This window comes from Lissotriton vulgaris, chromosome 7 (genome assembly GCF_964263255.1).
Source record: "Lissotriton vulgaris chromosome 7, aLisVul1.2, whole genome shotgun sequence".
Lineage (NCBI taxonomy): Eukaryota > Metazoa > Chordata > Amphibia > Caudata > Salamandridae > Lissotriton > Lissotriton vulgaris.
In genome coordinates, this window is record NC_141695.1 from 1,329,076,204 (window position 1) to 1,329,098,652 (window position 22,449).

The 22,449-nt window shown below is 46.1% G+C and overlaps 1 protein-coding gene across 1 annotated transcript in view; it reads left to right on the forward strand.

Annotated features, from left to right (window-relative positions):
* The window catches only part of LOC147703614 (RING finger protein 112-like), a 279,448-nt gene that overhangs the window by 157,334 nt on the left and 99,665 nt on the right, over window positions 1-22,449 (forward strand). The window contains exons 9-10 of the mRNA XM_086931948.1: window positions 10,306-10,392; window positions 16,503-16,623. Of these exons, the coding sequence (XP_086788074.1) occupies window positions 10,306-10,392; window positions 16,503-16,623 (208 nt within the window). The remainder of the gene's footprint in view (window positions 1-10,305; window positions 10,393-16,502; window positions 16,624-22,449) is intronic.

The window sequence follows — 22,449 nt, forward strand, 5'->3', positions numbered from 1 at the left end:
CGATCAGGCCGGACGGCCTTTAACGGACCGAGTGGCTGCCCACTCTACCAGGGCGATGTCCGCGTCGGCGGCGCTCTTTGCTGGAGTGACGGTCCTAGACATTTGCCGAGCGGCGACCTGGAAGTCCCCGCACACCTTTTCCAGGCATTACTGCCTGGACATCGAACTGCAGAAGGATGCTGCAGTGGGACAAGCGGTGCTACGCCATCTCTTCCAATAAGGTGAGCCTTACCTCGTCCCGCCATCCAGGTATGCACATTCTTCATGGTTTTTCTGCTATATGCATGACTGTATATTACCATGTTTCTCTCATGTTGTCTGTAATTTATGCAGATCTGCTGGAGGTGAGAATGTGCTTTACCACTATGCATGTATAACTGCTGGCTACTCTGATTCAGGCATGTGAATCTATGAAAGACACCCAAATACTGGATAAGAAATGCGTTACTTACCTGTAACAGCAGTTATCCAGTATTGGTGTCTTTCATAGATTCACATGCAACCCTCCCGCCTCCCCGGTAAGGACTCACGTACCTCTATGTCTAGATTGCGACACCCTAGCTGGGTGCGTACGAAAATCTGAGGGACGGAGGCTCCTCCCGGGAAGGTTCTAGAGGGAGGTCGGAGCTGATTGGCTAACGATGAGAGTTAGGTCCTTTTTACATAAGGAAGTGGAAAGGCCCCAAAGGGGAGGCCCTTCGGCCTATGTTCTCTATGTATGTCCTTAGGACATTACTTTTTTATGTACCGGAGGCTCCCGTCTCGGCGACGGGGAATGATTCAGGCATGTGAATCTATGAAAGACACCAATACTGGATAACTGCTGTTACAGGTAAGTAACGCATTTCTTTCGCCCTATGCTGCCTTTGGTGCCAGGGCTGGAGGAACCGGCCATGGAACTGTTTCTGACACCGGCCTCGTGAAGTCTGCTCCATCCCGACCTCAGTAAAAGTACAGGCCCCCGGATTCAGATCCAGCATTTTTGAGGTCAGATCCTGTCCCGGATTCGGTCATTGTGACAGCGGCCAAAAAACAGCATTCTACTGCTCCTTCGTCCACAATCCCTTCGGACAATGAGAGCCGTCATATGGATTCAGCTGTGAGAAAGGTCTGCAGTACAGCTGCCACCTCTATGAAAGCTGCCAGTTCGATGGCGCTTTGGGGTTGGTATGATCGTTCATTGTGGGAGTCCCTGCAACAATTAATTGAGCTCCTCCCGAGGGACAGAAGGGAAGATTTTCAAGAGATCCTGAATAAAGGCACAATGGTTTCCAATCAAGTCATCAGCGTGGCGGCAGACACCTGTCTCCTGGCTGCTCATGGGTACTGCTATGGCATAAACCTGAGATGCCACTACTGATTGCGCCTTACCTCTCTTAAGCCAGAGGCAAAGCAGCGCATTGCCAACTTGCCCTTTTCGGGCTCTAGCCTATTCGGGACTCATGCAGATGAGGAGATGGCCTGCATGAAGGCAGAAGTGGAAACTCAAAGCTGTAGGTTCGTAGAAACCAAAGGACCAGTGGAAGTCGTTCCGCCCCTTCCAGAGGCGTTACTCCTCCCAGAGATTCCAGCGAGGGTAAGGTCGCCAAGCTGGCCAACAGCAGCAGAAGCAACAACAATATCAGAGGCAGCCCTTCCAGAAGCGTCAGAGGGGCAGAGGCGGGCAGCAGGCCTCCTCGGGGAATAAGTGCACGGCCGGGTCTAAGCCCTGAGGGATTCCCCCTCGTCTGTTACCCATTTCGGTGGGGGAAGCATACAGAATTACTTGGCAGAGTGAAGAAAAATTACTCCGGACAAGTGGGTGCTGAATATTGTTTGCAATGGATACAGTTTTTGTTTTGTCAGCCCTCCTCCAGCTATTCCTCCAGTTCGTTCGCAATACCACCTGCGCGAACTTCAAGCGGAGGCCGATACCCTGTTAAGAAAAAGGGCGATAGAAGACGTCCCTATGTCTCAAAGGGGAAAGGGTCTATACTAAAGGTTCTTTCCGGTACGCAAAAAGGACAAGAACGAGTTCAGGCCCATTCTGGATTTGCGACAAGCAAACAAATGGATTTGTAGGGAAAAATTTGCATGCTGTCCTTGCACCAGATCTATCCTCAGCTACATCGTGGAGACCTGCTTTGCACAATAGACCTGCAAGATGTGTACTTCCATGTGCCCATGGCACAGCAACATCGGAAGTTCCTACGCTTCCTAGTCGGCACCAACCACTATCAGTACTTCAGACCAGTTTGGTCTGAAGTCTGAACCCAGGAATTTTTCAAAATGCATGGCAGTGGTGGCAGCGCACCTGAGAAAGAACAAGGTGTTTGTCTACCCGTACCTGGACAACTGGTTGATCAAAGCCTCCACCTTCCAGGAAGCGCAATTGCATTTCAACAGGACGGCCGTTCTGTTGAACCAGCTGGGTTTGCACATCAACATGTCCAAGTCCGTTCCAACTCCTGTTCAGTGTCTGCAGTAGTTGGGAGCCTCCATCAATACTCTCAGAGCAAGCCTCTGTCCTTTGGAGGAGCGACGCTTATCGATCCTTCGGAAGGCTCAGGCTCTCATGTCCGTTCCATCAACGACAGTGAGGACGGTCTCTTCTCTTATGGGGTCGATGGCTTCTTGCATCATCCTCACATCACATGCACGACTCCACATGAGACCACTGCAGGAATGTCTGGAGGATCAACGGGACCAGAAACAGGGGAGCTGGGAGGACAGGATCCAACTGTCTCTAAGCGCTCAGCAGTCCCTGAAATGGTGGTGTTCAGCAGAGAATCTCCTCAAGGGAGTTCCGTTCCACAAGGACATTCCCATACAAACCATTGTGACAGATGCTTCTCTCCAGGGCTGGGGAGCACATTCGGACCATCTACAGATCCAAGGAACGTGGTCCCAGGCTAAATCCACGTATCACATACATTTTCTGGAACTCAGAGCTGTTCATTTGGCGCTGAAAGCCTTTAATCTGTCCTTCCGGACCGACTCCCTGCTTGTGCAGACGGACAATAAGACTACAATGTATTACCTCAACAATCAGGAGAGCTCGAGATCGTGCACACTGTCTCAAGAATCGCAAGCGATTTGGCACTGGCTGTTAGCCAGAGGGCCAGCGATAACGGCTACCATTCTACCAGGTGTGCAGAATGCTCAAGCGGACGCGAGACTTCGCCTCCAGGTTTTACCAACCGGGGACTCTGGGAAATGCGCTATGGTACGCTTTTCCACCCATTACCCTGATTCCAGCAGTGCTCATCAAGCTGTCTGAATCGAGAGCGCAAATGATCCTCATTGCTCCAGAGTGGCCTCGACAGTGGTGGTTCACAGACCTGCTCCACCGGTCTCTCCAATCCCATCTGCGGCTTCCGTGTCAGCCGGACCTTCTAACAAAGTTCGGGGGGGCAGATGGTGCACCCCAACCTCTCATCGTTGAGTTTGGCGGCATGGCTCCTGAGATAGTACAGTATGGACACTGACAACTGCATGGAAATACTTAAGGAGGCTAAAAGGCCATCCACTAGGATTTCCTACGCCTACAAGTGGAAAAGGTTCTGCATCTGGTGCACATCCAAGAATGCTGATCCTACCTCCTGCAAGGAAGATGTCATCCTTCCATACCTCTTGAATTTAGCTCAATCTGGCCTTAATTTCCATTCTATTAAGGTTCACCTCGCAGCATTAACTGTGTATAGTAAATGCCCTACACAAACGTCCTTTTTCCAGATTCCTGTAATTAAAGATTTTTTGGAAGGATTGAAGAAGGTATTTCCCCCTGTTAGGTGTCCTTCGCCTTCATGGAAGCTGAATGTGGTGCTGTTAAGGTTGATGAAGGAGCCTTTTGAGCCTATTCATAAGGCATCTCTACAGCATTTGTTCTGGAAAGCGGCTTTCCTTGTGGCTAGAACATCGGCCCGCAGGATGAGTGAGATCCAGACTTTGTGTCACCAAGAGCCTTATACTGTATTTCATGCATCTAAGGTTGTCATGAGGACACACCCTAAGTTCCTTCCTAAAGTAATTTCTGATTTCCATGTTAATCAGACGATAACTTTACCTACGTTTTTCCAACATCCTTCCTCTCCGGCGGATAGGTCTCTTCATTCCCTGGATGTAAGAAGGGTGTTGAAATTCTACTTGGATAAGACCAAGGACATTCGTAGGTCAGACCAATTATTTGTCAATTACGGTTCAGACAGGACTGGTCTTGCCACCTCTAAACAGTCCATCTCTAGGTGGATTGTGTCCTGTATCCAGCTATGTTACCCGAAGGCTAACAAAACCGTAGGGGTAAGCCTAAGGCTCATTCCACCAGGGGCAAAGCGGCTACGACGGCTTTGCTACGTAATGTTCCCATTGCAGATAACTGTAAGGTTGCCACTTGGAAGTCGGTCCATACCTTCTCCAAACATTACTGCCTGGATTCGGATGCCAGGGCAGACGCTCAGGTTGGGCAGGCTTCGTTGAGAAATCTGTTTGCACAGTAGTGGTTTTGTCTGTTTCCTCCACCGCTGGTTTGGTTTGTGGGGATGGGCATGCCATTCTATTTACAAGATTATGACTATACACAGAGATCCCCTACTACAGAAGGAGTAGTTTCTTACCTGTAACTCCAGTTCTGTAGTAGGGGTATCTCTGTTATAGTCATAAGCTACCCTCCCTCCTCCCCGGTGGATGAAACAATAATATACTGAATACTATAGGCCTGGCTTTATACACCTTCAAAAAGAACTGAAAGTAACTTGCCTTTGGCTGTGCATCCTGGGATACCGATGGTCTCTGGAGAGTTCCTTAAAGTCACGGTATCCCTTTTCCAGACACATAATGGCAGCCTATGAGGGCTTGTCTGTCCAACCCTTCCTCTCTATCATGATAAAGGATTTTTGTGAAGGGGAGTTTCTGTGTGTGAAACTTGGCAAAATGTATCAATTTTAATATTGTTTGGCTATCCTTTTCTCTTCAAGATGAAGTGCTGGCCAATGTAGCCTTGTAGTTTTAGGCTGCAGTATTTGTCTTTGATTTTCTCTTAAGTGTCTATGCAAGACTGCAGAAAAAGACCACTTAAGAGACTATTTCCATTGCTCCGGGGTCCACGCAAATGGGCGGGACAATTCACAAGATTATGACTATAACCGAGATACCCCTACTACAGAACTGGAGTTACAGGTAAGAAACTACTCTATCTAACTGATAAAACAACACATATTTATAATACAGGTGGCGCCTGGTTGCGGGCTGGGGGGCACATATGGTGTCCCCCTGTCAATCCCCGAACTGAGTGGCATGCACCATGTGGTGCCTGCCACGCGGTGCAGGGATTAACAAAAACTAATTTCTCTAAGGGAGCTTGTGCTGCAGGCGGTCTCCGACCGCAGCTCAAGCTCCCATAGAGATATGCGATTAATGCGACTAATACTGTGGTCAGGACTGCCGACTGGAGGTCAGACAGTCCCGATTCCACAATGGTGTCAGGCGGACGCGAGTCCGCCTGACATGGTAATGAGGCCCCAGGTTAGTTTATGTTTTTTAATTATTTAAATAGTTTAATTTTACATTATTTCCTATGGGCTTTTAGTAAAATGCCTACATCCAATGATTTCTAAGGGAGGGTGTTGCAATACCAGTGATTGGCCATTTTTAGTGCTGGACCTATTATTGCTCTATTTTGGCGGCAGTAATTTACACTCTAAAATTTGACTCCACCCCCTTGTTTCTGGTGGAGACATAAGGCTACACATTGGAGTAACTTTACACTCAAACAGTGAACAGACAAAAGTAGTAGAGTTACTCAAAAGTATAGGAGCAAATTACATGTGTGTCTGTCTGTTTGTCCTTTATGCATTACTACACCATTCATCCGATCGCCATGAAACTTTGGGAAGTCGTTCAGTACACTCCTGCGAAGGTTTCTGGCATAACATTTTTTTAAATATCAGCCCCCAGGGCCCTCATAATCCTTTTGAATACTGAAATTGGCAGCGAATTTGCGAGCATCATCGACAGTTATGCCCCCCAAACGGAAATCGATTGGTCGATCTACATCTGAAGCACGAAAGAAAAAGGAATTACATGCTTCAGAAACAGACGAGCAACGGGAAGCAAGATTAGAAGCTGTTCGAACACAAACTGCTCAAGCACGTTCTTCTCAAACGAACAAGCAAAGACAATCAAGATTGGAAGCCGATCGAGTACGCACTGCTCAAGCCCGTTCTTCTAAAACGAACGAGCAACAAGAATCAAGATTGGAAACAGATCTATTACGCACTGCTCAAGCCCGCTCGAATGAAACAGGAGAGCAACGAGAATCAAGATTGGAAACCGATCAATTCCACACTGCTCAAGCCCACTCGAATGAAACAGGAGAGCAACGAGAATCTAGATTGGAAGCCGATCGAGTACGCACTGCTCAAGCCACACTTTCAAATGTTTTTCATATTAAAATGAATAAGTTTCAATAAAATTGACACAATGTAAATTGAATGTTATCATAACGAGTTTCCTTGAATTTCCTTTCTTCTTAGATCATAGCAACGCGCGACGAGTAAGCTAGTGCCCTATAAATCACAAAATACAATTATAGACAGACTGTCTCAGTGTTCTACGTAACTTAAATGACATTCCTGCAGCAAAAGCACAATCTAACTCAAAGAAACACATGTGAAAACAAATCATAAAATTGTAACATTTGGCTGGTTTGTAATCAAGGTCAATAAATCCATCAAATAGTATGAACACATGGCATAAGAAAATTCAGTAAGCTGACATCAAATAAATAATGCCAAAGGAAGAGAGAAATGTAAATCATGGGTACGTAAATAACACTGTTAGCCTTATTACGATGGTGGTCAGATTGTTTCGGGCTAGAGACTGTCTGACAAAGAGTGCGCAGTCTCAAAAAACCATTTACGATACGACCGCCATGCGGGCAGTCATAAGCATCCCTTTTTCCATTGCGGCTTGTTCTGCAGCCTGGAAACTTGCCACAGTACAAGACGCAGTAGAAAAAGGGATCTTTTTGAACATCCATGCACCATGAGCCAGGCACCATGTGGTGCCGGCACACAATACGTGGATGTTTGAGGGGGGGGCACCACATGTGTCCCTCAGGCCATTTAGCAGAGGCCCTAGGGGATAGGAGCCTTTTTATGGGCCTCCAAAGTCCCTTTACGAAAGCTTTTCCATGGCGGTGGGACCGCAATGAAAAGGCTGTTGGAAAGGGACATCGTAATCCCCATTGGTGGTGGCTGCACAGGCACCACCCCCATTGTAGGGATTACGGACCGACTGATGCCCCATGGGCTCCTAGAGCCTGTTGGAGGCATCGGTCTGTCCCTCCGACCACAGCGGTCTGACCGACTGCATCATTATATGGTCAACCCGCTATCCTGGCTGTCGAGCGGACCACCAGTGACGGTGGCGTTCCATCCAACATCCTAATTAGGCACTATGTGAGGGGCCAACATCAGTCATGGATACACCAAACAGAGGGGGATACACTCACTCAGGAACTATCCATGGTACAGAGTGTCAGGAAATAAAGCCTAGAGGGCAGACGGGGTATACATGATAAATAAATATGAAATCAAACTGAAGGTCACACGCCAGACTGAGTGTGTATTTAGTGAATGGCTGATTTGCACTCGCAAAACAAAAATATCTACAGACGCCCTGAAATGGGTAAAAGACAAATGAAAAACAAATCTTAACTATGCAGGAACCAGACATCCATGTGCTGCATAGCAAATCAGGGTTGGAGGCTTCTGCCAGGAGGCATCACAACAGCTAGGTGTGATTCCCTTCCTTCCTTTCTTCTTGAAATGAACGTGTAACTGTTAAAAACCAAAATTTGCGTAGAGTTACAAACAGCAAAAGAAAAGGAAACCCACAGGGACTACAGAGCTAGCAATACCCCAATACATAAATGCAACCAAGTAGCCCAAGTATGCAGCAAACTACCCAACGACAGGGGGGAAACTACTCATTGCCCAAGTGGACCCTTAGTACTTCTTCAGAGTTGAGACCTCTTGGGCTCTTAGTCTCAAGGTCTCTGATATATCTTGATTCTTTTCTTCTCAGTGTCCGAGCATTGTTCTCACCTCTCTTGTTTTGTATGACGTGTTCTTCAGTGAAAAAGCTGAATTTAGATCTGTCCCTGAAATGAATCTCATCAAAATGTTTGGCATCAGGATATTGGGGATCTGCCTTGTCGGTGGCTCTCATATGTTCGAGAACCCTTTTCTTGACTATATGCACAGTACTCCCCAAGTCTCTTTATTGGAAGGACACTCTAGGATATAGATAACATACTGGGAGTTTCAAGTGAGGAACTGAGTGTTGTTCCTAGTCCCTCTCCCATATGGCACCTCAAAAACCTCACCACGTCTGCTATTCTTACGAGCCGTGCAAGGCCACAGGAGAAAAACCCTTTAGCAGATGGTCAGTAGTTTTGTTATTGATGGTCATATCACATTTGACCAGTAGGTCCCTTAGCGAGAGGTCCTTCCTGTAGGTCACACTGGGTTTATTCTCACTGTACTTCCTAATGACTGGGTCAAATCGAAAAATATTCCAATTCTGGGAAACTGTGTTCTTGATGTTATTGGAGCACACATTGAATGTGGTCACCAGATGGATACTGTCTATGTCAGTCTCCCGTATCCTGTTCTGGAATAGTTTCATCCCACTTGACTGTTTTAATGCTTTTAGTGGCCTGCCCTTATTTAGAACCCACCGAGGATATCTCTCTCTGAATCTAGTATTCATCCTCCTTTTTTCAACCTCAAATGACTCATCATTACTGCAGTTCCTCCTTGTCCTCAGCAGACACTCATAGGGGATACCCCACATGAGTCTCTGGGTGACGTCTGAGGGCATGGAGAAGGCTGTTACCCTCAGTAGGCTTTCTAAACAGGCTTGTTACAAGTTTTATTATTCCGAACATCAATCTGTACTTTGAAAAACACAATACTGTCTCTGCTGGTGGTACATATAAACCTCAGATTGAGAGTATTATCCATCAATTTGTCCATAGACTCCTTTGCAGGTCTTTGTATACCTTTCCAGGTGATAAAAAGGTCATCAATATAACGCAGCCAAAGGACTTTCTTTGCCATCCCTTCTGCTTTGTCCTCCGCGATGGACACCTGTTCCTCCTACCACTCTCATGAAAAGGATCTATAGCATCATACAGCATTTAAGGGACGAAAGCAGAAGTGGGTGGAAACCACTAGGAAAAGAACAATCATATACAACCCCCAGATCATCAAGAAAACTCTCCAAATTCTTGTACTTAACCTCTTCAGTTTGATTAGTCTGTAGTCCATCTAAGGTAACAGACAAATCAATTCCACCAGTTGTGAGATTACTAAGATTATCGGATATCCCACTTTTTTAGAGTATGTGCGTATCCTAGATTTGAATTGGTACAGTTTTTTGAAGATCTATCCATATCCAAGACAGTGGTTCACTTTCAGTTGATCGCGGTGCTCCTTTTTCAAATTATTGGGGGCGCTGGGTGCTGGTGAAAACAAAACGACTTGCCCTGTCTGGAGCAAAAAGAATGGAAGTGAAAAAATATTTATTTCGTTTGTCACACCAAAATAAACCCTGATGTGTTTCTGCTATCATGTCCTTGATCACTGGATAATCATATGGTCCTTTGTCACTCTTTAAGGTTAATTCACTGTGATATGCTTCATTTCATGTTTTTTACTCCATGTTCATGGGAACTGCAGTTACTTCGGTTTGAGTCTGTAAAAGCATGCAAAAAAGTGTTGTATGCAATTCTGAATATAATTTTCAGTCTTCTTGTGAAAAAAGTGATTTCTTTAATCCATTGGGGTGTCACCTTCATGATGAAATTAGATACAATCATCTGTGATGTTTCAAATTGTTATTGGAATCTTTATTATCATTATTTCTTTTTTGAGGATTTCTTTGTACATCATTTGTATTCATTTCCCCATTTAGTTTTTCTTCATAAACAATCTTTTTTCAAGTTTTCTCCTTTTCTCATCTACATAGATGATTTGATTTACCATACCATGTCATAAAGATTTTCAGGATAATCATTTTATCTTCTCTTTGGTTGACAATATACTTGATATGACTTTGTAATTTTTCTTTCTCGAGTTATTCCTGCCCCCAGTGGGCTATTTTATTGTTTTCCACGTGCAGCAGGTATATTTACATTGCTGGTTTTATAGGCCTCGGGTCGGTGCGAAACACGTGTTGCGCAGAATGTGTGTTAGGTGTGAGATTTGCTGTCCTAGAAACTGAACCAACACTGATGCCACATTGTTTCCTTTTATGTTTCAGCATTTAGATATTCTGGTCAGAGACTGGTTTTACCCTCCTGTCTACGGAGTCCCAGGTGGACAGAAATATATAAACACTGTTACAGAGGTAAGAATGTTGCTGTCGTCTTGGAGGTACTTAAATGCATCTCCGAAATGGGTGTTGCATTCTTAGCGGGCTTTAACTCTGTCAGTCAACATGCCACCATAGGCGATGAAGGGATTTTTAAAAACTTGTTTTTATTAGCATTTGGCACAAGATTAAGGCACACTTAGCACTGGCATAATGGAGCTACAAAGGGCTACAGTATGTCTCATACAACTTCCAGGGTGACAGTAGAATGACTTATTTCCCAATTCTGCAATATAAACAATAAATAATAGGACAATAGAAATACATATCCTATATTAAAGTAAAACAGCAGTAGAATAAATGAAGCAGCATGTCACCAGGGTTGAAGACCCTCTCACGCACCAGGGAAAAGGAGTAAATGTGAGATGGGGTAAGGAGCAGGGGATGCTGGGAAAATAGACATGGCCACAGCACCTCAGACACATCCCCCATGTCACTCCGAATCACACATAGACTAAGTAACTCACCCAGAGTCCATGTCCGACACAGCATTTGAACCATCACTTCTGCTCCTAGTCCCCAGATGTGCTGGGGGGTGGCTGTAGGTAACATCTCTTCTGACAAACTATATAACATGCTCTCCCACAACTCCCTATCACGATCAGCATGTTTATCCGTGCATACTGCTCACAGTCACCGCTCCTCAGCCATGCCCCATTCTTGGATATCCGCCAGCCCTTTCCTTCTGGCCGGAGCCGTGGGCTGCATCCAGTGGATGGCCAACTGTCACTTGGCCAGGACAAGGCCCATGAGTGCAAACATACGATTCTTCTGGGTCCCACGTTTAGGTGCCGGGAGCACCCAAAGCAACAAATCATTGACTGAGGACTCCACTGGCATCCATGTGATTACACATAATGCCCTCAAGACCTCCCCCCAAATCACATGTAACTTGCTACAATCCCATGTCATGTGGCGAAAGGACACTGGGGCTGGTCCACATGTATAGACGCTGTGCAGTCACATAGGCCTAGTGTAAGTCGTAAAACTGTGAGTTTGAACTTTGTGTTACTTCCCTAACCTGGGAAAATGTTCTCTTCAAGGCCCCATCGGTGAGAGGCTCCTTCAGAGCCTCTGCCCACCTCTCCCAACCTACTGACATGCGGATATTGTGAACCCCTTTAAGAGCCTTATAAATACCTGAGATACATCCCTGAGGTAATCCAGGGACAAGTATTATCTGTAGTGTCTGAGCCTCCTCAGGCTTTGCTGGGAAATCGTTCCAGATCTCGCGAATCATTCGGGATATCCAGGTGTATTGCAGGAACTGACCTTGGTGAAGGCTAAACACATCCTGAGCCCCTGCAATTGTGAGGAAGGTGCCGTTAAGATGGAGATCACCAGTTATATTACAACCGACCATAAGCCATTGCTTCAGGTCCATCACAGATTGTATATCACAAATTGGCTTCAGCCAACGAACGGGCAGAAGTATGGCGTAGGGGGCCCATTTTAGTATCCACTTTAACGTATGGTCCCAGGCTGTTGCCACCTTACAGACACTAAAGGGGTGATTTTCCAGGATACCCACACCCATTATGAGGCACTGCGGGAGATCTGCTTCTGTTCCCCATGTGCCTAGTAGATTCTTCTCCATGTTTGGGCATTCGGAACACCACTTAGCTGCATATTGTATGAGACCCGCAAAGTATTATAGCTGTAGGTCCGGCAGTCCCAAACTCCCAGGTCGGTGTCAAGATTCAAAATGTCCTGTTAAACTCAGCTGCGCTTACCCGCCCACATGAGGGACACTATCAGACTATTGAGTTCAATGAAGATAGACAGCGGGACAGCATACATGGCATTTTGAAGAACGTGGAGACATCAGGGCAAAAGAACCATCTTGCTCAGTGTGACTCTGCCCACCACCGACAGAGGCAGGCAGACCCAGAAACAAATGGAATCCTTTAGCCATTGAGGACACTGCCCATGTTGAGACTATAGCAGGCCTCAAGGTTGTTTGTTATCTGAATTCCAAGGTAGCGAAAATTGTCCCTTTCCCTTCCGAGCTCCATTGCTCAGAGCGCAACAAGTCACACCCTGGAAGTAGAGCCCCAGTAGACACACGAGCAGCACACTTAGCTGTGATACACTCACAGCAGTCATAGGACAGGCACACTAGATATATGATGTTATGGTTTTCTTTTTTGTTTTAATTATGTTTTAACGCAGCTTTATACAATGACATTTATTGCTAAACTGTGAAGTGAATTAATATCGCTGTTCAATATCTGTTATGTAGAACATAATGTTCCGCCCCCCTTACCCAGCGGGCACAAAAAAATGCAAGTGGACTGATATTGCAATAGGTCTCAAAGTGTAGTAACAACATTTGTAGGTTTTTTTTGCGTGTAAAAATTAATAAAGATTCTTTTTTTTTTAAAGAAAACAAGTCGCACCATTGTCAGTGCGGCTACAAGAAACAGCAATTTCTTCTGCTTGTTGGCCCGAAGGCCTGATGCTACCTTGAATTCCGAGATGATGCGCAACCATGCCCTCACCGACTGCTCAGGGTGGGTGATCTACACCAGTGCATCATCGGCATAAAGCGAGACAACATGGGTGATGCCGCCCACCTCAGCCATGTAATGGCGAAAACAAAGTGCCAACAGCTCCATAGCCAACGCAAAGAGGAGAGGTGACAGGAGGCACCCCTGCCTAGTTCCCCCCCACTAGGGAAGTGCTCCTACACCACAGGGCCGAACCCATGTGACAGGATCAGCATAGAGAAGCTTCACCCTGGACAGAAACACCAGTCCAATTCCCAATTGAGGGTGTCAAATGCTTTTTCGACGTCTAAGGCAACTAGCACTGCCTCTATCTCGGTATCCGCCACTGTGTGTAGCACATGGGGCAATCTTCGTAAATTAATTTGAGTCCCCCATCCTGGCATGAAGGCACACTGGTCATTGTGCACTAAATGGGTAACCATGACCCGCAGCCTAGTGGCAAGAGCCTTCGCAAGAATTTTAGCATCCACTCCCAACATAGACAGGGGTTGATAAGAACTGGGATCGGAAAGGTCTCTACCTGGCATGAGGAGCATGACTATCTGTGCTTCACGCATGGACTGTGGTAACATCCCATAACCAAGCTCCTCCTAGAACCTCTCTAACAGTCTGGGGAGGAGTAACGCTGAATATGCTTGATAATATTCCACTGGTAGCCCATCAGGGCCCGGGGTCTTGTTGCGTGCCATCTCATGGACTGGTTCCTTCAGCTCCTCCACCTATAGCTCCCCCTCTTGGCCTACCGTCTGTTTGGCTGAGAGTTGAGGGAGTGTTAGGGGGTCCAAGAAGCTCCACGCCCCTGGTAGTCGGTTAACTCCCTTTCGCCTCAAACTGTTGCAAGGTGGTCATGCAGGAGATTAATCGTGGGATGTGACCCTGCAAGAGTGGTATCCAGGCACCTCAAGGAGAGAATCACCGGGGCGGGCGTTCCCTTTTAAGTAACCATGCCAGTACGTGTCCCAACTTGTCACCCTCATGATGCAAAAACTGATGATAATCCCGCCAAACTAATCTGTCCAATCTATCCCAGGTCTCCTCCACTGCCCTCCATGCTGTCAACAGTGACTCTCGCTGGTTCCCTAATGCAAGGGCATCGTACTGAAGGATCAACTGCTGTTCCTCCTGCAGCAGTTGCACCTCTTGGAGGCATCTGGTGCCACTAATACGTGACAGACACTCGCCCTGCATCGCTGCCTTCAGCGCATCCCACTCAATTCCCCTGTGTGCCGTGGAGGACCAGTTGAAGTCAGAATAACTGCCCGTCACGTCCTAAGCTCCTCGTGAAACAGCAAGTCAGTGAGTGCCCCCAGGCATAGATGCCACTGGGGAACCATGGGTCTGTCATCACCCATCCCCCACTCTAGTAGTAGTGGTGCATAGTCTGAGAGGAATCTACCCACTATCTGCATTTTCACTGTTTTAGTGGCAAAATCCTCTGTTGCGTTGCTAAGGATCTGTCGAGGCGACTATACGTGTTGTGTGTTGAGACCGAACATGTGTATTCCCTAACACCTGGGTGGCTTATGCGCCACACATCTAGGCAGACCTCCTGGCCATCCCTTCGCTCAGTGCAGCTGCCATATTAGGCTTTGTTGCTTGTTTTGAGGGGTGTGGATCCCAGCTACCATCCTACACATGGTTGAAATCTCCAGCCCAAAATAAGGAGTTCCAAGGTAAGTGAGCAGCACTCACTCTTAGTCTAAATAGAATGCCCCATCATCCGAGTTTGGTGCATATGCATTCAGTAGGCACACTTCACTTCCGTCTAGCAGGCCACACACCAGAAGGTATCTACCTCCCGCTTCAGCCTGAAAGCACCACATCTGGAAAGGAACCTGACATGGAATCCATATGGAGACTCCACGAGCATAGTTAGAGTAAGTAGCGGAGTGAAACGGTCCCCTCCATTTCCGCTGCACCTTGTGGGCTTCACTCTCCTCTTCTTTCTTGCAGCAGAGCAGTCTATCCCCTGAGTTGTGTGTGAACCCTGTACTGCTTAACATAGGAGTTGAGCCTCTGCACATTCCAGGTCGCCACCCTAAAATGTGTTGCCATATTATGAAGTATTTACAACAAGGTATTATGAAGTAACCTACTGTGCGTCGCCCACTTCACTCCACTCTATCACCCATCACTTTGCCACTGCTACAACAGAAAAACAAACCAAACAGAAACAAAAACCGCCCCTCCCTGCCACTGGGTAAACACTCCAGAACAACACATCTCGCAAATCACCGGAATCGTGCAACACACACCCCAACAAAATATCTACTCCAGCCGAAAAGTCCCATCACAAGCTGCCCTCTGTGTCCAGTCAACTCACAACGTTAGTAATATCGGTGGGGAGGCAGTCTCCACCACCAAACTCAGTCTATCCCTATCCACACACCCTGGCCACACCAGTCACACTCACAGTCAAGGCTAGGTTAGGCATCAGCATGGCTGCAGGTAAATATGAAATAGTTGGTGCCTCAACATGAAACCCTGGGGCAGTAGATGGTCCATCTTGAGTCAAGTAGAATTAAAAATGTCCAATTTTCACCTGCTGCTCCTGATCTACAAGAAAAAAACTGAGCTCTTTCAGTGCTGCCCTGCCTGATGTGGCTTTCTTTGACAATTGGCAAATGAAGGTACCAAGGGCCTAGGAAGAAAAATAAAAAAAAACATCTTGATTCGTTGATCACACTGAAATAATAAAGAATATCCTCTGTCCTTTACATATTTTGGGGGATTTTGTATAGTGCTGCATGTCGCATAACAAATGCTTCAGAGCTCTGCTTGTGAAAACGAATCTGGGAGTTGTGGTGAGGAGGTTGGAAACCAATTGGCATCTCGAAGTTCCCAGAACTGTGTTCTTCACTCATTGGGTCAAATTGAAAAGGCTTTAAATGTGGGTAGTGCTGATCAGAAAAATGTTAGAGAAACAAAAACTAGACTCCACGCCTGGCTCACACACACAAATGTATTAATTGTGTAAATTCTCATCTTGGATTGCGGCTCAGTTCGAAAGAACTACCTGATGTTGAAGAGTAAAGAGGAATCCAAACTTTTACTTTCATCTATGTTCCAGTGCTTGATTTTGTTTGTGTCTGTGGGTGCTGCATTTGGGGAGTTAAAAATAAAAACAGTGGTCTGCTAATTAATCAAATATCAAGGTATTATGTATCTTGAAAACCCCTATATCAAACCATGTGAAAGTGGAAATATTTTAAAAGTAGGTAATAAACCTATAACGTTTCCTTTGAACACCCTGGACATGAAAATGTGTACATTTCTAAACGTTTTATTTTATTTTAAAATGATCATGAACTGGATGAAGCTATGAAGAAGTGTATTTTAAGTATTTTCAGCTTGAATATTTTGGTCTACTGTGTTGTTGTTTTTTTGTGTGGACCCTATCTTTAATCTGACATGTTTTATAGTAGCATTAAACATTTCATGGTTTTGATCTTAAATTCATAGAAGAAATATCAGTCTGATCATTATCAGCAGATTAAATTATACATAGGAAAATAAAAATATATGAAAGTCGTGGTTCTTTCTATTGTGATTTCCTTATTTTCTTTTGCTTTTCAGCAGCTGCAGAGTGCTTCTAAGTACCCCCGAGCTCTGAGCATCCTAAAGAATAGATCTCGCTGTTACTTGATGCCTTTTCCGGGCAAGAAGATTGTAATAGGAAGCACAGGGACACTGCACGGTAGGCGTACTGTGGCCCAATACCTTTGCTTATTAAGCATGGATACTTTGAGTGCTCTAACAATTTGTTGCCAAGTGCACGAAACAAGTCATTTTTAGCATTAGGATTGGCACAAATCAATGCCATACATGAACTACCTCACCATCCACTCATGAGGTTAAAGGTCAGTTGAGACCAGAGGCATTATGTCTGCCACTTCTTATTGAAAGACACATGCAGAACATTAGCTTGTTGGCCACAGTGAATGGTGGCAAGTTAAAGGTGGTTGCCCTTGATGCTTGTTTACTCCCAGGGTCAACACGCCTCAAAGAGTATACTTCCACCTTCACACATAATGCAAATACCATTTACTTTGTCCCCGTACATAAACCAGCTCTGCGGAATTTGTCACAATCACTTTTTGCCTCACATGATCATTATGCACTATTGCTGAAAGACACAATAACTGCACCAACGCATCACAACACAAATCTCATCCTTCCAAATGTACTTCAGCTATCTTGCCAAAGTTTGAAGCCAGGAAATGGCACAATAAATTGGTAGCCACGAGCTTCATTACCCATACTTCCCCACACCCCCATCAGGCCCGGCACCATAAATTCACTTGTAGAGAAGAACACGCCGACATCACTTTCTCACTCCATTAAAAATAATATGACAGCTTCTTGAGCAATGGTTCAAAACAAACCAGGAACCTGTAGCCAATCACACACAAGCAGAATGCGTTCCCTCCTCAACAAAAACATAATCCTTCCATTATGCTCCAGACTAGACTCTCCCGATCAGCATCGTCTTATTTCACAGACATTGACCGCCTCCTATTTAATCAACCCCCAACTTGTTTACAATCAAAGACCCCTGGCTACCTGTAGCCTCTTTTGCTTTTGTTCTATGATCCCATATTCATTAACCCATAGGAAACTGGGGCAACTTGTCACAAGAAGTATCCTTCATTTCACAGCAGTTGATCTTCTCAGTTCCAGGCCTACATTGTCATTCATTTGTAGCAACTGTCAATATGTTCCAGTCTTCAGACCTGGCCACCTTGCTGAACTGACATAGATGTGTGTTTTATATGGACATGTGTCCCTGCACTGTCAATGCACAGCCTCTCTGTTGCCTGTAGATGCACTACCCATTCAGATGTGCTATTGTTCTATGTATTCCAGGCCATTACAGATGTTGCTTCCAGCCCTGAACTTTTGTGTGATACGCTAATGCAGTCTGGGTGTTGCAGTATTGTTTTGCTTTCATTTAATGAATCAGACTAAAATACCTGAAACCATGATTTATAGGTGAAAAGTTCAGGACTGGAAACCATTTTGGTAATCCCCTTCAGTGAGCTGATTACCCTAATTACAGGACATGGCTGCACAACCTTAAGGTTTTGTGTACTATACACCTAAATGGTATGGATCCAAACTTCTGAGACAAAATGATAACGTTTATTTTGACATGTTAAAACGGATGTAGGCAAGGCTAAAGCAGCCCACACCACTCTTACGGGAAGGGTGGCCATATTACTGTAACTCTGGGGTACAGCACTTCTAACTCTGGGCACCACAGTTGCTGCTTCATCCCTTCCAAGGTCTCATCCTTGTTATTCTCACACCCACTATAAGTAATAAGATAAAGGGGATAACTAACTACATCAAATATTTAGCACAGTCCTTCCCAGGGTGAGCCGGCAAAGTCCCTAAATTAACCTGAGATCAAACACCTGGCAGCTATCGTACAGAGAAGAAAGGCTTAACTTAGGGCAATGTGTGACTGTTTTAAGCCTAAGCAAAATGACAAAAAACAAATAGGGGAACCGGAGATGTGAATTTTTTAAAGTTTTAGGTAGCAATAACACCAAAAAAGCTCTAATGACAATAGTTGTGGTAGACCAAGATCTACTTGCAATTTGAGACTGACCATGATGGAGCACGGGTCAGATAGACCAACCAGGTTCATCCTGGTCAAAGATTTCATGCTCTGACTTAGTCTTTTAAAGTCAACTGCACGAGTACACTTCTAAGCCTCAGAACCTCAGGGGAGGCATTTTGAGACTTGCAAGGTGTCAGCCAGAGACTAACAGCAGGTCCAGTCCAGGGCTAGTGGCCATTAGTCAGCTGGGTGCTTCCAGGAAAAGGCCTATTGCTGCTTGTTATAGTCCTGTAGCTTACTCTGGAGGGCAGCCAACTTAGCCTTGGAGTACTTCTTTGTCATGGGTACAAGGGGGAGCAGGTCCAGTCCAGTTCTTCAGGGCTACTCTCAGGTCACAGACAGCAGTTCCAGTCTTTTCCTGTTCTTCCTTGGGCTCAGAAAGTGTTTTGAAGTGGGTGCCGGCAGGTGCTGCATTTATTTACGCCTGTCACTTGCTAGTGGTTCAGGGTGACTCCTGGTCCCTCCATAACAAGGAAGTAAAAGTTTCTGGGGCGATCCCTGCCCATTGAGTGACTAGTTCCTTTTTTTATGACTGCAACCAGGTCTGCAGTGCCATTTTCCAGTGCAGTTTCAAAATGGCAAACGTCTTCTGATGCAGTGAACTTGGGCTCTGAGGGCTGGGTGAGTGTGCGTGAGTGTGTGTGGAGAGTGTACTATGGTAATCCTAGTGTCCTCCCACATCTAACACTAAAATCTGGTTTGAGGCAGGCACTGTATCCATAACAAATCCAGAGACTGAAGTCTGGTAGGACAAAAGCTTGGCCCTCCAGCAACTGGACAGTGGATATTAAAGACTAGTCTTAGCGTTCTATTCTCTTTCAAGTGAGCCATATGTATTATGTGTAAGCCAACAGACCTATTAAGTGGGATGTGGCACTGGGATTTCAAAAGGAATCATTCCTATCAGCTCAAGTCAACCTACCAATCCGAGTGATCTATTGTGTATCTGATGGGAGGACTTCCATATCTATTGAAAGGTTAATCCTTGTCTGGGAGAAGCTGGAAAGCCAATGCAAATTAGCTTCCAGGAACTTTAGGCAGGGAAAAGGTAACTTTTTAAAATGTACTTTTTTTAAAATATCAATTAAAAACACAACTTCATCATAGAATTGGATTTTTAATAACTATTTAAAATAATGATGTTTGAGGCATATGTGGCTTAGATGCAAATGCTCTACATACTTCCACCATCTAGAGTTTGGTCCTGACTTCTGCAAGTTGCTTTTTCTTCGAATAAGTCTTACGAGTCGCAGAACAAAGTGACTCCTCCTTTTGGTGATAATGCACATGGGCATTGAATCCTTGTTTGATTGTTTTCATTCCGCCATTGGGTTCGGACGTGCTTTCTAGAGCTCTGGTTCAAGACTGTTTCGGGTTCCCTTCAGTTTTCTGTTTATTTCTACACTCGTCATTATTGTTTCGATCACATTTCCATCATTGTGTACGAGAAAACGTTTGCCTGTCTATTCAACGTGCTCCACTCACGGTCTTCGGGCCTAGTCTTCATATCATCAGCTTTGACTAAGAATGCGCTGCTAATGCTACATACTCCATTTTGCATCTGCCCTAACTGCCACACGAAGTACCCAAGATCCGACCTCCATCAGGTTTGCAACCTATGATTGTCTCCAGATCATCAGGAGGTAGACTCTGAGGCCTGCCAATACTTTGGATCGAAAAAGACTTTGTGGGGCCGTTGTGCGCATCGCAGAGAGATGCAGCGCAGCAACATAGAAGAAACACCGACCTCTTTGGGCAACAAGATGTTGAAGAGGAAGAGCTCCATGAGGCCTTAGTCGGTGAGGAAGAGGCCTTTTCCATCCAGGACTTCGATTCCGACCTTGAGAATCCAGGATCTTGCTCCGGGTCACGCGTATCTGGAGTGCCCATACCCCAGTTCAACTGGCCAAAAGACACTTGGTTCCAGTCGAATATACTGCTACCAGGCCACCACTGTCAACAGGCCATGGTAAGCCACCCTGACAATGTGCTACAGATGCCCCGCCCTCACCACCAAAAGCAAAGCCAAAACCACTTGTTTCTGCACCGAGCCACCAACACTCAGTACTGAGCTGACCATCTGCCTCCTCAGCTCTGAGCACATCGTCCTTGACTGCATTGGCTCAGAGCACCTCAGCACCCAAATAAAAATCTGTTTAGGCACCGAATGCACCAAAGTTGCCTCTGGAACCAATCCTTCAAACCATGCAGGATCGGCTTGACCCGAAGCATAAAAAAATGCATATGCAGCCTCTGACTGTCTGTATTTTCGCTAAGGCTGGACAGCCGGTGCCACACTCATTTAAGCAGTGGCCCTCTTTTGAAGAGGCCATAGATTTACCAGTGCCTACTAAAACCAGCATTGGCATAGCCAATAGGTCTCACCTTTGGGACCTTATAAGTGTTGTTGCACCAATGATATTGTGCTGCATAACTAAATTCTTGTATGTTCTGAAAGGTGAGCCGTATTGGCAATGGCAATGTTTTTTATAGCATAACTATGTTTCTGTAGTAGGGGATCTCTGTGTATAGTCATAATCTAGTGAATAGTCCCGCCCATGTGCGTGGACCCCGGAGCAATCAAAAATAATCTCTTAAGGTGTCGAAAAAGGCAGAACTGCACAGACACGTAAGAGAGAATTAAAGACAGATAATGCAGCCTATATAACCAGGCTACACTGTCCAGTACTTCAACTAGAAATTCCACCAAAAATTCACAAACAGCAAAGTCTGTCCAGATTTCCCTTGCTTCAGCAGCAAAAACCCTCTGGAATGATCAAGAGGAAGACCTGGACAGACAAGCCCCATAGGCTGCCATTATGTGGCTCAAAACAGGATACTGTGCCTTTAAGAGAACTTTCCAGAACTTCACAGTATCCCAGAATGCACTGCAGGTCCCTTTTACTTTCAGTTCTTTTTTCCGGCTCCTGCAAGCAGGACCCTGGAGCATTGAGCTCTCCCTTTTCAAGGGTTTATTGGTGATTTTTCACTTTTGTTCAAGTCTTTGAGTGCTTTTCTAAAGTACTTTGGTGCCTTTCTTCTTGTTAATCCTTTGGTGCACTCTTTGATTGTCAACATGCCTGTATTATTTGACAAATGTCCAGAGTGCTCCAAGAAGAAGGCCAAATCGGATCCTCATGAGGTGTGTATCCTCTGCCTTCCCTCTTCCCATGTCCCAGAGGAGTGTGTCATTTGTCAGGGCTTCTCTGGCAGGACCCTGAAGGATAGAAAGAAGATCAGGCTTCAGGGCCTTGAGGAAAGAAGGCTGAAGGCGCAAAGTGGGTCTGGAGGGGCTTCCTCTACCCGTGCTGAGGCCTCTGGGGGGCTCCCCAGGGGCAGGAAGACCAGCAAGCGTCCCCATTCTCCGTCTGGGTCGATTGCACCGACTACAGCGTTGAGAGGGATGACTGCAGTCTGTTCCCCGTCTCCCCAGGGCTCTGGGTCAAAGCAACGGCGACGCTCTGCGTCGAGGGAACTGAACAGACCGCCGCCGAGGTCTCCTGTGACGATTTAGTCGTCGTCCTCGTCTGAGTCGTCGTCGAGAGGCCCGGCGTCGGCCCTCGCCGTCGAGGCGACACCGCCGTTTGCCGTCGGTGAAAAGGAGAAGGTCGTCGTCAAGGGGATCCTCGACGTCTAAGAGAAGATCGCCGTCGTGGCGAAGGAGGTCGCCGTCGAGGCGAAGACATTCGCCATCGAGGGAGAGATGGTCGACGTCGAGGAGAAGACGCTCGCCGTCGAGGCACCGACGCTCGCCGTCCGGTCGCCGTTCTTCGACGCTGAAGGGACGTGGAAGGAGGTCTGGTGCCAGGAGTCAGTCTTGCAGGCGCCAGATACCTATGGGAGGTTTGCCAATGTCCCAGGCTGGAAAGGAAGGCGGATCACCGGGTTCGGTGTACT